The following is a 17,942-nucleotide window of genomic DNA, read 5'->3' as shown; positions in this document are numbered from 1 at the left end:
TTAGCTATAAATAGACCAGTCTATATACAACCCTTACTTACTCTACAGTAATAAGCCTTTTAGAATTATCGGCTTATAGACTAATAATATACTGTTCCTTATAGATAATACTTTTATAGAGGCTAAATAAAGCAAACTATATAAGGCCAAATTTATGGCTAAGGAGTAAGAGTAATTAACCGCTAATATACCAATTAAGTTTAATGGAGGACTTATTTAATTAACATAAGACGGGAGTATCACGCTAACGTAAAAGCGCCAGTGTGAGAACCTTAGTGTAGTTAACACTACGCTAGTAGACAGCACTAGCTCTAAAGGAGTTATATATGGCCTACTTACGCTAAAGGACCAGTATATCGCTTAACGCGCTAGAGAAGCCTATATTACCTTAGTCTGTTAGCTAGAGGCCTTATTTAACCTATCCTTTACTGCCTAGGTAATTAACCTAGTTAAAGATAATATAAAGAGTCTTAATAAGCGATTAAGCTGGCAGATTAAGAATGTAAATAGAGGCCTAAAGTTCGTCAAGCTAGACGTTAACACCTTATAACTCCTGGTATTTACGGACGCTTCCTTCGCCAATAATAAGGACTTATCTTCGTAAATTAGCTACGTACTTATACTAGCAGACGCCTTAAATAAGGTAAATATTGTCCACTGGTCCTTAATTAAGTGCAAAAGAGTCACTAGGAGTGTATTAGCCTTAGAGTTATACGGCATAGCGCATGGTTTTAATATAGGCGCTGTAATTAAATCTACGCTAAACAAGGTCTTACAGGTTAACTTACCACTCGTTCTTTATACTAATTCAAAGTCTTTATATAACTGTTTTATCCAACTAGGAACTACGCAAGAGAAACGCTTAATAATTGATATAATGTGCCTTCGCCAAGCTTATAAACGAAGACAGATTACTAAAGTTAAGTGGATCGATAGAGATACTAACCCTGCGGACGCTATAACAAAGGGTAAGCCCTATACAGCACTATTATAGCTTATTAACACAAATCGAGTTAAATTACGGGCTGTAGGGTAGGTTAAGCGAACGGATTCAACTTTAGTTTAGCGTCGGCGCTAGTACTAAGCGAGCCAATAGCAATTTTCCATCCCGGGGATAAAGTTAGGTTCGGTAGAATTTGGCAGAATTCGGTAATATGGCAGAATTTAGCAGAATTCGGTAATATAGCAGAATTTGGCAGAATTTGGTAATATAGCAGAATTTAGCAGAAAGTCGCTATTGCGTATACGTTACGAGTAGTCTAGAAGACTTAACTTTAGAGTGTAGATTAGCCTTCTTTTTAGAGTTGCTCTAGTGTCGGAACATTAATCACGTGACGTAGTCACGGGACTATAAAGCGAGACTAACTGTTTGACCTTGAAGCAACCCTTTCTTCTAAACAACAATTAACTACCAACTTTAATACCGCATACGTACCACTACAAGTGATATTTGTGCACGTTGATAAAGAGAGTTATACCGACACTACCCCCTAAACTTATTAAAGCACAACGTCTTTATTTATTTTTATAAAAGTAAAGAATTATTAGAGACTTAGTTAATTAAGGTACTAGTACGGCATATGCACGCGTGTAAGCCTATATAATTAGATTATCTATTAACAAGAATCTAAAGCTAGAGAAAAGAAAAAGAAAGGGTAGCAGCGTTGCTTAGGGTAATAGCTTTATACGGTTTCCTAATTATATATCCGTACTAAAACCCTAACTATAAATTATCTGTAGTTCCCTTAAGGCCACTTACTTAGCCGTAAAGGTATTAGGTTAGTAAGCGTTAGCTATAGAGGTGGGTTCTTAATATATATACTAGGTCTGTAACAGGGCTATAATATTACCCCCCCGTCTAAAAAAACCCTGCCCTTAGGCTTTATATATCTATTTTATATCTACGGCACGTTTTTATTTTTATATTCTATAGGCGGCGTATTATTTTTACTATGCTAGCACTTAATTTACTTTTTTTTTTTTTTTTTTTTTTAAATATTTTAGCGGTCTAAATTTATTAAAATACTAGCTATAGAACTTTTTAAGCTTATAAAAACTATTTATAAAGTTTTAGGCAGAGTACTAGGTAGAGTTTAGGTTGTAGCCTTTTTAACAGACGTAGTATTTTAGCGTTTGTTCTATAAGCTTATAGGCTAGTATTTTTTTTTAATTTTTAATTTACTTTTGCCATTAACTTAAATTAGTAGCGGAAGTAGGTTAGTTTATTTTAGTAAAAGATCCGTAGCAGCTTTCTGTAGCTTATTCGGTAAAATAATAAAATAAACCTTAATTAAATCTAAAAGCTTAACCTTATATAAGTTACCTACTTTATTAAAAATTCTATATAGTTTTACTATTTAGTAATTTAGCTTACGGCTAGGCTATTCCGTTTTCTAGTTTTTTATTATAACCTAAACTGTATTACCTATAGTAAGGTTAAGCTTGCGTCTATACTTATTTACCTACTATTCTATTAATTTCTAGGTCTTTTTTAGGTTTATATAGGCTAATTTCTAGGCCTTCTTTAGGCGTTTAATATACTACTAGGCTTTTTTATAGAACAACTTTTTATATATAGTCTATAGTTCTTTTAGCCTAACGTGTTCGGTAAGCAAGTGGCTACTATAAGCATGTGGACACCCCAAAAAACTTACCAAAAAACCCAAAAATCGATTTTTAATATGTCGGGAATGAGGCAAGCGGTCATTACGTGACGCCGCGGCACTAGCGTGGCGAGAAGTCTTAAGCTCCTCGCCCTCCCTTATTCTAATGAAGAAGCTTTATTAACTAACATTACTGTAACCTACTCGAGTAGTCGTTATTGGTAAGTCACCCTATATGACTAATACTAATTAGTAGTTGAATACACAGTCAACTATAGAGCAGCTAGGTTTTTAAACAGAAGAGACAGTCTTATATAGGGGTGCTATATGCGCTTATATAGAATGGATCCCAACAATACTATACTACCTTAGACTTGCGGAAAACTAGTAATAGAAGTGTTACTAAGTACTAGGAGATACCAAATTGCGTCTATTATATAGAACAACCGCGTTTACAAAGATTTAGTTAAGTACTTTAGGTTAGAAGTATTACTAAACCTAGGGTCCTAAGTTAACGTCTAAAACGCGTCAAACAATATCTCAAATTGCCTACCTCTTAATAGTAAACCTACGAGATCCTATAAAACCGAAAAATCCTACCTACCTTCAACGTACGATACCCCGTCAATTTTATACCTACTATAACGTTAACCTACCCAAAGAAGTATAAGGAAGATATTAACCCAAAGATATAAAATAAAGCTATAATTGACCTTGCAAACGCTAATAAACAAGACTTAAATAGATTTTTATTATACTGTATAGCATATTATAAGGACAGTAAATATAACAATACCGCGCTATAGGAATATATAAAGGAGGACTTTATTAGATAGATAAAGGAAATATAGGCCCCTATAAATAAGGATATTATACAGAACTTCCGTAACTTCCTTTAGAAGAATAAAGTATTTATCCCTAAGGATGGGGGTACTATTAGAGACAACATTTAGGAGCAGGTTATTAACGTAAAAAAAGAGCACAAATAGACTCTATAAGAGATTAAGCACTAACTACGCACTATAAGGAAGCTTAACTTATAATAGAACCTAAGTAATATACCTCTAAAGACGAACCTACCTCCGCCTTTAACTCCTCTATATCCAATTTAACCCGTAACCTTAATATTAGATACTATACCCCAACAAGAGCAGGTATAGGATCCTATTGCTTCGCGATTTAATAACCTTTAGACTCCACCGACCAGACCTACGTCCCCACTACAGCCTGCAATGTAAACCCCACCTCCTCTATCTTAATCTTAAATTAAAGGTAGTTTAAAATTGCTTATAGAGCTTGCGAAGCTCTATTTAGATTAGGAAAAGAAGTTTAGCGGGGAATTATATAATATTTTTAATTCGAAACTACGTATCTTTTATAACTATTACTAGAAGGTGGGAATAGAGTCTAATTAATACTATAACGCCTATTCCGTTATGCTTAAGGGCTAAGCTAGTACCTTCTATTATAATCATTTAGTAGGAAAAGGATATAATTTTAACCGCATAATATATAAGTTAAGATACCACTTTAAAACTGTCTAAATAAGGTTCTGTAATATAGTAGACACGGTTGCTTGTAACTAATTAGGTTTACCACGTGAGCTAAGCGAGCTCAGGAGATCCACCAAATTCCAACTGTAGAAGTAGAAGAAAAGAAGAAAGAAATCAATTAAAAACAAAAACCCCCCCCACCATAATCCGAACAAAAACAGAAGAGAATAAGTAGCAGTATATATTAGAATGGAGAGAGACTACCTTCCTAAGGATTATTACTATAAACCTAGGTATCCCTCGGCTTAATTATCTTTAAAAGCTCTTTAATTAACTTTAGACGATTTAGCGTAGTTTATCCAAATTATATTAAGAGGACTTTAGCCTATATAATTAAGTTATTAGCGCATACTAAGGTATTAAAGAATATAACCTTACTTTTTTTAATTCTATAAATACTTACGAAGGAGTATATGCTTAATTAAGATCTTCTATTAGCACCACTCTACGCTCTTAAAAAGTATAGTAATTTAACGCCTAACTCTAACCTACTCTAATTAACCCGCCCGACTAATATAATTATAACTAGACTAATCAAATATATAGTAGCCGGGGTAGGTAATACGGTAGAGGGTATAATTAATAACTATAAGGTAAAGGTGGAGGTCCTTATAGAGGTTTATTTTAAAGTAATCACNAGAAGAAGTGCTACGTTTATAAGAAACTAAATTGCTAGTTAACTAGGCATTTTCTTAATAAGCAAAAGAAGGCATATAATAAGTTTCGCTAGAGTATAAGAAACGTTAGAAATCACAAGGTTACTATAACCTACTTTTAAAGCTTCCTAGTTTAATATAAAGGCGTAGAAGATCTTAAAGGTAAGGTTAATAAGGCCGAATAGCTCCTTATAGATATAGAAATTAAGGACTGCTTACCTAACTAATACTTCACTAAGTATAGTAAGGTAGATGGCATATAAACCGTTACTATTCTTAATAACTAATCTACGCTCTACTCTATTATAAAGTTAGATATCTTTAATAAGCTATAGGAGAGTTTCACGTTCTCCTTTAATAACAGATACTTAGTAAACGTCTTTTATAGTATTATACTAGACACTAGAGCTATAGGAGTATCTATAGTAGAAGAACCTTAAATTTAAGCCCTTTAGCAGCTTAATAGCTCTATTTAGATTAACTATTTAATAGCAGGCTAATACACGATTTGTTTTAGCAAGGGTACTGTAATCTCTCTTAGTATAATTAGGGTCCGAACCCCCTTAGGGTGCATTAATTTCCACATTATTTCTATAAATACCCTATTTCTATTTTACATCGGAGATATAAATAGATTAGGCGTTAAGCTTAATAACCTTAAGAATGTACTTATTTAGGGAGATAATTAGGTGCCCGTTATACGTAAGTAGGGTTACCCCTAGTTACTCCTTTATTAACTAGAAAAGAGTATTACTTAAAGCCACTTAACTAAGTTAAAGTTACGTTAACTATACCATCACTTTAGCCACCTATCTATTCACTAACTGCTTAGGGTCCTTTAGCGAGTAGGCCATAAAGTTAAGGTTAAGGCGATTAAGCATCTTATAAAGTACTGCTATTACTACCAAATAAACTAAAAGTCCCCTAGCCAATTTAAGTTTAGCCTTAAAAATAACTATAACTTTAACTTTTATATTATTATTAACGTTATATATCTTAGCGGCAAACTAGTACTCTAAGTTATTAACTTCTTAACCTTCTTCTAAGCCGCACGTTTCTTAAAGGATATATTAGCTAGGAACGCATAGAATACCCTTTAATTATACTAGATTAATATCTATCTAGGACCCCCTAATTAAATCGTCTATAATATAAGAAAGAACTTCTTATCTATAAAGTTTTAATAATAAATAAAGGCAATAGCAATCAAGGTTAAGGAAGTCCCCATTAAGGCATATAATAGTATTAGAAAAGTAGAGCGATATTACGCGCTATTACGCCATATATATAAGATTATCTCTTTAGAACTAAAGGACGCTAGTAAAGAACTTACCTTACAAATAGCTATTAAAGCCGTTAACGATTCCACTGGCCTAAATAGACTCATACCTATATTACTAGTCTTTAGCGCCTACCCTTAAATAACTAATAATTCTCCACTATCTCCCTCCGTTATATAATAAGCTAAGGCTATTCATAAGGCAATAAAGAAGGTGTAACGTCTCTACGCTACACGCTAGGTTAACAACGTACTAGGAATAAGAAATGGCCCAAATACCTTAACTACGCTTAATCTGCCACTCCAGTCTAAGGTACGCGTATAGCGTAAAAAGGGAGGATAGTTAGGCCTACATTAACTTATTATAATTAATAGTTAAACTTATACTATTTAGATGCCTTACGGACCTACTTAATTCCGTTTAACTGTTATTAAGCCTTACTATAAAAATAACAGTTCTAAGCCTTTACAGGATGCTATAGAAGATACCCTAAAGGAAAGCTACGATTAACGTGCTTTAGAAGGCGACCACAATTCTAATATAATTGTAGTAGATACGCCGTAACCATGACGCGGTAGAGGTCGCCCAAAGGGATTATAAAATTACTAACATCTTATTAATTTTAAAGAGTAATTCATTGCCGCTATTAAGAATAGAGTTAAGCTATTAATAGCCTTTATAACAGCTAAGGAGAAGGCTAACTTTAAACTCGTAAAACAGCTTTAAAAGGAAGGTCGTATTATAACTTTAGGAGCTCCTTTCTAAGTATCTAATAAATAGGAGATCGATGGCCTTATTACAAGAGGAGTCTTTAAATTCAAGAAGTATGACCCTATTAAGTTCAATAGAGTTCGCATCTTTAAGTCAAGAATGGTTAACGAGATTAAGGGTAAAGCTACTAATACCCTATTTAAGAAATTAAGGCTTATTATCTAAGGCTATAACGACAATAGTAAGGAGGTAATTTTTATATAATCTTCTACAATTTAACAAGCTAGTCAGCGAGTTATTATTGCGCTAGCTCCTTCCTTAATAAAGAATAGAATAGCGGTTTATTTGCGAGATATTACTTAGGCCTATACCTAATTAGAAACGCACCTTTAGCGCTTAATATTGGCATACCTTCTAAAGCAAATTCGCCACCAGTATCCTAAAGATACGATTATAGTTATGCTTAAGCTATTATATAGAATTACAGAGGCAGGAACTCACTAGTAGGCTACCTACAGTAAGCACTATAAAGAGAAGCTTTTAATAACTACTTCTATATTTAATCCCTACTTCCTTATTATAACCATAGGAACCTTATTTAGAATCGTCGGTATATAAACTAATAATATAATTATCTTAGGAGACGACCAGTTCTTAGCTCTTAAAGAAGACGAGCTAATAAAGGCAAATCTTATAGCAAAGCTAAAGAAAAAGCTTAATTTAATAACACTATTACTCTTTAATAGATGCATCCTCTCCCTAAATAAAAATTCTATTACTTTGCGCCAGAAGGGTTAAGGTAAGAAGATTAACATTATTAACGTTAATTCCCTAAAGTAAGGATATGTGGAGCAACGCGCTTACGGAGCTTATATTACTTCTATCTATTAACCCAAGGCTTTATTTAATCTCTCTGTTACCGCCTAATACTAGGAACCAACTAAGGACGACGTTTTTGCCCTAAATAAACGTCTTTTCTAGTAAATAAGCCATCTTAATTAGGGACTACTCTATATACCTATTAATCTCCCTACCGCTAAGCTCTTTATATTTATTAATAGATTATTTATAAATAATAAAGATTTTAGCTCCTAGCTAGGATATAAAATTATTATCGCGAATAAATCTACTAAAGAGAATAACTTCACAATTTACGGTAATCTTATCTATTAGAGCTTAACTAAGAGTAAACGCGTTACTTAAAGCGTTCTAGTATTAGAGATATATAAAATAGTTAGCGGAGTTAATATAGCAATTATAATTGGAACTACCCTAAAGATAATTATAAATCGACTTAAACTTCCTATTATCCCTATAATCGTATACACTAACTTATATTCCCTCTATAAGTGTTTAGTTAAGCTTAGTACCACAAAGGAGAAGCGCCTTATAATTAATATTATAGCACTTTAGCAATCCTACGAGCGTTAAGAACTCTTTAAGATTCAATAGATTAATAGCTAAGATAACTTAGTAGATATAATAACAAAGGCAAACCCAAATAAGGCACTAAAGACATTTGTTAACATAAATACTCTATATATACGAGTTAAAGGTTAGGTTAAAAGGGAGTCCCTAGAAATTTCTTAGTTACGTAAGGTCTTAAGATATCTAGGAACTTCAACCGCCGGTCGAAGTTATCTAATTGGCCAGATTCTGCAGACCCTAACTTAACCCAGCTAATTAGGATTTTCTATCCCCGGGATAGAAAATCGCTATTAGCTCGCTTATAATTAGCGCCTTGGCGGCCCTAACACGACTTATAACTCCAAGTAAGAAAGCACCACGTGCTAAGAGGCAAATTTTAGAATAGCGAGACTTATATTACAATGGCAATAGTAAGTAAAGAGGATTGGTATTTATTACGCTGGTCAAGCAGTATTTATATATAGATGGCAACCATAAAAGAAGAGTTGCTAGTGTCGGGAATGAGGCAAGCGGTCATCACGTGACGCCGCGGCACTAGCGTGGCGAGGAGTCTTAAGCTCCTCGCCCTCCCTCATTCTAATAAAGAAGCTTTATTAACCAACATCACTGTAACCTACTTAAGTAGTCGTTATTGGTAAGTCACCCTGTGTGACCAACATAATATCTTAACAACGGCTTAATAATAAATTATAAAAATTTATAATTAGACTCTTATATTTATTTTAAGACTAATATTAAAGTTTTAAATAATTTAATAAGTGGTTTTTAAGATATAATAATTAAGCTTAAATTTAAAAGCTAAAATTTAATATATTAATAATGGCTAAACTAATTACTCTAAAACTTTAATAGAGGTCTTAAAGTAAGTATAAGAATCTAATTATAAATTTTTATAATTTATTATTAAGCCGTTTTTAAGATATTAAAAATCGATTTTTGGGTTTTTTGGTAAGTTTTTTTGGGGTGGCCACATACTTATAGTGGCCACTTACTTGCCGAACACGTTATTCTAATTAAAGCTTATATAAGGTAAATACCCTATTTCTAGCTAAATAGGTATAAACTTTATAGAACTATAAGGTAGAGTAGCCTAAGGGATTTTATAAGTGCTTTAGGGGATCGTGCGACCTAGGGGATTATAGGTTATAGGGGATCGTGCGAACCTAGGGGATCGTGGGTTATAGGGGATCGTGCGATATAGGGGATCGTGCGATATAGGGGATTGTGCGACCTAGGGGATTGTGCGACCTAGGGGATTGTAGGTTATAGGGGATCGTAGGCTATAGGGGATCGTAGGTTATAGGGGATTGTAGGTTATAGGGGATTATAGGTTATAGGGGATTGCATAATCCCCTATATTTTACCTCCCTTTACCCCCTTAGGTAAACTTAATTATCTATTCTTATATAATATTATATAGCCTAGGCAGGCTTACCACGCCGCCTAAACGCTAGAGGTAATTAGGGAGAGGGCTAAGAGGGTTAATTACTTCTTTTTACGCCTATTTACGTCTATAGTAGTAGTCCTTATATCTCTACGGCCTCTTATATACAGCACGATCCCCTATAACCTATCCTTAAGCTTCCGGTTATAAAGGGTTTAGTAGTCTTATATTACGCCTAAAAGCTAGGTATTAGGTAGGTATAATATATAATAAGCCTAAATAGCGCTATATTATCTAGCTAAAGGTCTTAATTAAGTACCCTTTAGGTTGTTAATATACTACTAAAAACTAATAAAACTTTTAATCTTTATAAGTAAGTAGAGTCACTTTTATATAATAAAAATCTTTTCTATTAGTTTACTTAAAAAATTTCTTATTAAATTTTTTTTACTATCTAATAGAGCTAGAAAGTAGGACCTTTTTATACTTTATTAGATTTATTAGTAAATTTACTAAAAAGGTAATTAGATAGGCGACCCAAACTTTTAATGTACTGTATAACCCACAATCATTTAAGTCGCCCTATCTCCCTTTAATCCCGTACTATTAGCGCCAGCGACAGATTTTTACGCGTTAGTACTACGCGGCTATAGCGCAGTATTTAAACCTAATGAGCTGTATTAACTGTTATCTACTAACTAAATAGGGCTTAATAAGGCTATAAGTTGTTTCGCGATAAATAAGGGTAACTCTACTTTTGGTTTCCGTTTATGACATTAAATTATATAAGGCTGAAATTGCTATTACGGCTTTAAAAGCGTTAGTATTAGGCTAACTGCTCTAACTGCCGTCGGAATTCTTATTCTTTGCTATATGTACCTATTCTCTAGACTATAAAACCGACTATTCTTAGCGCATGCTCGCTTTAAGAGCACTTTAAAAACGTGCTTATAATAGTATATTTAAATTCAATATAATCTAAAGCCTATTAAGCAGCCTAGACAACTAATAGATATACTCTAAAGTATAATCCTTTTGCGTAGAGGTCTAATAATAAACGGCCTAATAAAGAGTCCGGCTTAGGCCTATGAAGTTTTTTAGAAATATATCTTAAACCTATAATTAAGGAGTAAAGGCGCCTAGAGAACTATTAGGCTAAGAAGGAGTTTCCAAGTCCTTAATATAGTAGTACTACACCACCAGCTTCTACAACTACTAAAAAGCCTTCCCTTATAGCCCTTAGTTGGCAGATACCTTATAATAAAAGCCTTTAACTACCGTAGGGTATTAGTAAAAAGTTAGCTACTACCGGTAATAGGTTAAAGTTTAAAAACCCTTTATATAAGAGCACTAAAGAGAATAAAGACTTAGATTGCGTGAAAACTAAAAAATTTATAAAGTCTAAAAGGCAGAAAGCTGCTTTTAAACGTAAAATTCCGATTAAGCATTAGATTCGCGCTATCCTGTTTAGCTTATAAATAAACCTTCTTCTAGTTACCGTTCCCGTTAGTTTTATAGTTAACTATCTTAATATTAATAGCGTTGCGATATTTGTTATTAACTTTATTACTATTATTCCACTCGCTGCAATACTTAGTTACGCTACTAAAGAGATTACTCTCCGCGTTAGTAAGACACTCAGTAGTCTTTTAAACGCAACTTTTGGGTACGTATCTCGTTATTATTTAACCCTAAGTATAGAAACGCTGTGGAATTAATTATATCTATTTAAGCTCTAGTTAAGAACGAGATTACCATTGTTAAGACTTCCTTAGTTAGTAGTATACTTTTAAACTTGCTCCTTATTCTTAGAATATACTTCTTCTTTAGAAGCATTAGCCGAGTAGAGCAGACTTTAATATTACAGTTATATAGACTACAGCCAGCATTCTAGCTCTATATATTAGCAGCCTAATTATTTTAACTATCTTCTATTCTATACTATTAAGTAAATTTAATAAGGACTTTAAACTTTAGATAAATACTAACCTACTTAGCTATGGACTCTAATAGCTCTACTCTTAATTAGGAGCTTTTACGCGGAACAGCTATTATTCTTTTAGTTATTTATACTTACTACCTTATCTTTTAACTAAAGTCACATGCTAAAATATAAAATTCTTTTAGCTAAAAGGTTCCTAAGCGTAAATCCTCTAAAGTTAGGGAAGGTAGTGCTTTCTATAAAATTGCATAAATTAGCGCTAGAACGGCGGCCGTATTTAAAGGTAGAGTAAACTAAGAAAAGCTTATACGGGACTCGAATATAGAAGTAGAAGACAATAAGATTAATAAGCCCCAACTAATAATCTAGGGTGCATTTATTACTCTTACAATCTCTACCACCTTAGTCGCCTTTTACTCTAAATTTATAGTTAATAGCATTAGCAAGGTTATAGTAAGTGGCACTATCTCTACTACCTTTATTAGTCTTATTCCGCTCCCAATTATTAGCAACGCTGCTAAGTATATAATAGCGGTTATAGTAGCTTATAAGGATAAAATAGATCTAGTAATCGGTGTCGCTATTAAATCTAGTATATAAATTGCTCTTCTTATTCTCCCCTTTATTATTATAGTTAGCTAGATTATAGGCCGGGATTATATAACATTTTATTTTAATACCTTCAAGATCGCTATATTATTTATTACCGTGCTCCTAGTAAATTATCTTATTTAGGATAGCAAATCTCGTAAGTATTTTTTTATTTTTTTATTTTTTGCTACCTAGTATTACTTCCACTAACTTTAAATAGATTGGCTTAAAGGAGTCCTTCTTATGGTAATATATCTTATTATAGCCGTTACTAGCTAGTTCTACCTAAAAACGGCCTTAGATCCTTTTTGCCAAACTCTATTATAAGTACCTCTCTACTTATCTACTTTTATTACTTAAAATTGTTTTAAATTAGCGTTTTTAGTAAAGCCTTAGTTGGAGCTAGGGGGTGAAATAGAGTTTTGGCGGATTTAGTAAATACTTTTCTAGAGTACCCTAAAACCTCTTAGTTACCGGTTTAGTTTCTTTTATTTCCTCTTTTTTTTAGGTATGTCTTATTAGGTAGTTACTATAACTTAGTCCTTTTATATAACTTTAACTATAATAGTATAAGGGTGCTTCTACTATTAGCAAATCTATACGTGTGCTATGTTTCTGGCAAGAAAATATATAGGATAATGGTTTTAAGAGAACAGAAGTGTTTACGGAAGTGAACTAATTTTAGTAAACTAATTTTAGGCAGTATACTACTATTAGATATTAAAAAGGCTATATTTCTATTACGCTAAGCGTATTAAAAGACTAATTAGGCAGAACAAGAAAAGGTAAGATTGCTAGAGAGGAATAAAAAAATAAGGTAAATTTAGTTTACTTAATTATGGTGGCATTTTTATAATTAAAACTTCTAATATACTAAGATTGAATAACTGCACGTTTCTAGCTTTATAATTTTAGCCTACTATTTTTTTTTACAAAAGTAATACAGCCTTATTTAATATTATAATAAGGTAGTATTAGTGACTATTGGCAACTTAGTTAATTGAGGTATAGGTACGGCAAGAGGGACGCGCAAGCCTATATAATTGGATTATCTATAAACGAGGACCCAAAGCTAAAGAAAGGAAAGGAGAAGAATGGCAGCATCGCTTAAAGTTATATACAGTCTCTAAGTTATATAAGCTTACGTAACTCTACGTCTACTATAACATCTACTATAATCTACCGTTTTCTACTAGCGCCGTAATAGTGATAATAGAGTAATTGGGGAAAATGAGAATTAAACGTTAGCGAACTTAGCGCTAAGCTTATACTAAAATAAACCGAAATCTTAACTAAATATACTTCCCTACCTAAAACACCTACTTTATGCGTTAATATTACTGTAATATACGCCTTAGAACCTCCGGAAATAGTTAAAACAATAATTTCTATTTTAAACCCTCTGTAAATGCTGTAATTGTAACAGGGAGGCCCTTAAAGGCAATTTTTCTACTATTAGCGGTCTTGTCAACCTATTACCTACTACCTACTTAGTAGCAATCTGTCATTGTTAGCTTTGCCGTTAGCCTATAACTTATATCTACCTTATATATATATAGTCTCTTTTCTTCGTAGCCTCTTTGCATATAGCCAGCTAGGAATTCCTTAAATATCTTAAACTTTACTAATGGCATTCCACGGGAGAAGTATAAAGAGTTAAGATTTTTATCTCTGCCTCTTTTAAGTTTTTAAAGCTCTCTTTATATTGTATAAAGTTATAAAATATAGGAGCCGTTATACGCGTAAGGTAGGCTAAGGTCCCTAGCGCCCATATAAGCAAGTGGGGTAAGGGCGGCCCGCTTTATATCGTCCTTATAATAAATAGAGCTTACAAAACCTAAGAATACCTGGAAGTTGTTCCTGCCTACCTAATAGGACACGATCTCTGCAAGGGATAGGGTGTCTAAAATAGTAAACCGATGCATAGAAACTAGCACGCTATCTATATTTACTACCGTTGCCTAGTAATAGGTATTTAGCAGTACGTTAGCATACGGGTTATAGACTTATACTATTTCCCCCCTAAACTTACACCACGAAAGGTTAAAAACGTTGTCCTCCCTCTCCTTAAAGTACTTAAGAAAGTACTAGGGGAGTAGGTAGCGTAAGGCGCTGGTAACACCTAGAGCATTATAGAAGTACTACTTAAACATTATTAGGATAGCCCTATTGTTAGTAGTGCGCCTTACCTAGGGGATAGAGCTTATAGCCTTGCGGAATCTATAACCCCTAGAAAGGTATTTAGCTATAGGCTTATACGTCTTTTAAAGCTCCTACTCCTTTAGCTTACACTTCCACATTATTGCCTCTCTATATATAGTAGCCTTGCTATATATATACAGTGCGGCCTATCCGGAGATAAAGTATTGGACGTATATAGTATAGAACTTAGCGAGGTAGCTAATAGACCCTACTACGCGCGTTATACGCTAAAACATAAGCTAGACCTTCTTATATCCTCTCCTAGTTTTAACGCTTTCTATTACTAAACTAAACTAGTCCTTTAGGTTATACTTAGCGTTGACCTTATTATTATAGGGTACTTCTCGCCTTACCTCTAAGGGGTGACCCTCGTTAAGTCTATGGAGTGTTACTCTCTATAGCATAGTTATATCGTATAGTGCCGCCTCTATAGCGCGCCTAACCCCCTTGCTAAAGCACTCCTCTACGTCATCTATAGACACTATAACTACTATCTTCCTTATGCTAAAGAACCTCGCCCTAAAGCGAAAGACCTGTATACTTAATAATAACTCCCTAAGGTAGCTATATAATATTATTAGTATACCTACACGCGTACTAAGGACTAGGTCGTTAAGGTCTTTTATATAATTATTCTACTTTACCCCGTTAGCGGCTAAAATCCTTAATATATTAGCTATATACTCTAGCAGAACTTAGCAGGATTTAGTAGAACTTAGTAGAGCTTGGTGGAATATAGCAAAATACAGCAGGTTGCCGTTAGATTGCCGCAGATTGCTATTAAATTGCCGTCTTATGGCTAGTCTTTAGTTATTAAGTTAGTGGAAATAGGTAAATGTGTATAAGGTGTTACGGGGGTATCCCGTAATAGTACCCCCCCTTTAAACTCGAGCTTCTACGAAATAGGGCTGTGGTAGTTCTAGGTGGAGTTTATAAAAGGCTTCTGTAGCTTATATAAGTCCTATAGAGTTAACGGGTTCCTATAAGGGCTTAGTAAAGCCTCTCTATTTTATAAGATATATATATTAGCGTTTCCGTTTATTATACTTAATGTTATTAATTCTTTTAATAAAGTACTCGTTCTTACCATCCACTTTAACTAGTAGGGGAGGGTTTTATATTTATCCGGGCAGGGTATTTAATATAGGAGTAGCGGGGTAGAGGACTGACGTATAGAATATAGGGTGGATTTTAACCGTATTAGGGAGCTTTAGTTAGTAGGCGTAGAAGGAGACAACCTTCTTAACCTTATAAGGGCTAGCGTTCTTTTAATTAAGCTTCTTAGCGGGTCGTTTTGTATTTAGATTTCTTGTATTTAGCTAAATAAAGTCACTAATTTAGTAGGCTGGTGTTAGGGTTTGTTTCTTATTCGCTGCGGCTTTATAGATAGACTAAGCCTATATTATTTTATTAGTAAGGAACTGTTATAGTTCCTCCATCTTTTCTATAAATTAATTTGCTTCTATAACTTATAAGGCGTAATAAGTAGGGTAAGGAATATTACTAAAGGGTTTAAAACCTATTTATAGATACTAGCTATAGTTAGCTAGAAACGGGGAGACCTTTATAGTTTCCGAGACGGAATTATTTATAGTAAACTTAGTAAATATAAGCTAGTTAATCCAGTTATCTTATAAGTATAATATGTATATCTAAATATACTGTTTTATTATAGCATTTATACGTTCTATTTAGCCATCCGTTTCCGGGTAATATACTATAAATAATAGTGCTTTAATATGGAGTTAGGTAGTTAGTTCTTTCTAAAATACAAAGATAAACTAGCTGCCTTTATCGAAGATAATCGTTTTAGGGAGTCTATAGAGTTTCTATATATAATCTAGGAATAGTTAGGTAATAGTAGGTGTTAATATATTAGGGTAGGCGATTAAGTGTCTTATCTTAGATAGTCGGTCTATAACTACTATAATATTCGTACAGCCCTTATTTACGGGGAGGTTAATAATAAAGTTAATTAAGATATTCTTCTATCTTTAGTCCGGAACAGGTAGTGGCTTTAAAAGGCCCCCCACAAAGCTCCCTTAAAGCTCTACTAAAGCTCCATATAGAGGTCTACCAAAGCTCTATATAGAGCTTTATATCTACTATAAATCGGGTTCTTAATGGGTTAGGTCTAGCTGGGTTAGGTCTATTAATAGGTTTAAACCCACCCGCTAAGAACCTTAGTAGGTATTACCCGACCTATTATAACGTCTAGCTCCTATATAGATTAGCGTTAGGCTATATAAGACTATTAACCCTTAATTGGCAGGAGGTGGATTCTATTTATAGGAGGTGGATATTAAAATAAATAAAACTTTGTAAGTAGATTTTATATAAACCTCTAATATAATTCTATCTATATCTAGAAATATAGCTCTTATAAAGAACAAGACGTTACGTAAAGAAGAGAAGGGAATAACGCGAGGATTTTATAATAAAATAGTTGAGGGTCTTAGGAGTCTTAGACTTAGGGAGATCTATAATAAAGTTAAGCAAATAATACTACTAGGCTTAAGTAGGGACCTAAAGAGGCCATAGCTTACTATAGGGTTTATAGCGGCGCGATTTATAGCGTTAATAGGTATTATATTTATCTAGGTATTTATAGAGATCCTTAATAAGACTATTCTAAGCGTACTTCTACGCGATTACCTTATAGGTATGGTTAAATCTATAATAGTATAAGGGATATTATTGCGGTTACCTTAGGTTGCCCTTAGGACAACCCTTAGGCGCCCTTTAAATAGTTACCGGTTATATACCGGAGGTATATACCTATAGTATATAGTCTCTATAATCCCGAAAGCCTTACCCCCTTAAAAATTCGTCTCTCTTACTAATCTATCTTATTCTATAATTGTGATCTTATAGCTCCCTATTTATAAAGTCCCCTTATATTTAAATCCTTTTTACTTCTTTTTAGAAGGGCAGTTAGCTTTAAGGACTAGATTATTAATTTATATCTTTTATTTATAACCACTATTTTGTTTTAAAATCTTATAATAACCTAAATAGAAACTCTACGGATACCTTATAAAAAGCCATTGCGCTAAGGTAAGAAGGTCCCTTTAATAGTAAGAGATTGCAATAATATAAACCTTTAGGTAAGACGGCTAAATAAGCCCTAATACCTAAATATATTAGAAGCTTAAAGACTCCTATATACCTATAGCCATTAGCAACGCTAAGGAAAACGTAAATACCCTCTATAATAGCTATAATACTACTAAAAAGAAACCGGAATCCCTTTAGCCTTACTTAGGCTAATTAGAAAATTAAGCGCTAAAAGTAATTTTAAGATCTTCCCCTAAGCTAGAAATACTAAAGGAATATACTAATATATTTAACTAGAAAACTAACTAAAACCCTCCTAAAAGACTACTAACCTATAATTAGTAAAGTAGTAGTATACAGACTGTTTATAAGCTAAGTAGGTTTACCCCTTTAGGTAACTTAACCTAACTACTAGCTTAAAACTTAAGCCTTATAGGGAAACCTATACTAGCTACTAGTACTAATACTACCTTTATAGCTAGAGCTTCCCTAAAGCTAAGGTTAGAAAGGTAAAAGCCCTAAACTAATTTTCTTT

The 17,942-nt window shown here is 33.4% G+C and overlaps 2 protein-coding genes across 2 annotated transcripts; both read left to right on the top strand.

Annotated features, from left to right (window-relative positions):
* Window positions 1-6,032: 6,032 nt before the first annotated feature.
* On the top strand, window positions 6,033-6,233 carry K441DRAFT_591529 (uncharacterized protein; the record flags this gene model as incomplete). The annotated part of the gene is made up of 1 exon (XM_067644837.1): window positions 6,033-6,233. A coding segment is annotated over one exon (201 nt), but the record flags the coding sequence as incomplete, so codon positions are not given.
* Window positions 6,234-6,872: 639 nt separating this feature from the next.
* Window positions 6,873-7,028, top strand: K441DRAFT_591547 (uncharacterized protein; the record flags this gene model as incomplete). The annotated part of the gene is made up of 1 exon (XM_067644839.1): window positions 6,873-7,028. A coding segment is annotated over one exon (156 nt), but the record flags the coding sequence as incomplete, so codon positions are not given.
* Window positions 7,029-17,942: the final 10,914 nt, after the last annotated feature.

This window comes from Cenococcum geophilum (genome assembly GCF_001692895.1).
Source record: "Cenococcum geophilum 1.58 unplaced genomic scaffold K441scaffold_77, whole genome shotgun sequence".
Lineage (NCBI taxonomy): Eukaryota > Fungi > Ascomycota > Dothideomycetes > Gloniales > Gloniaceae > Cenococcum > Cenococcum geophilum.
Note: the sequence above shows the minus strand (reverse complement) of the source record. Positions and strands in the feature narration are given on the sequence as shown.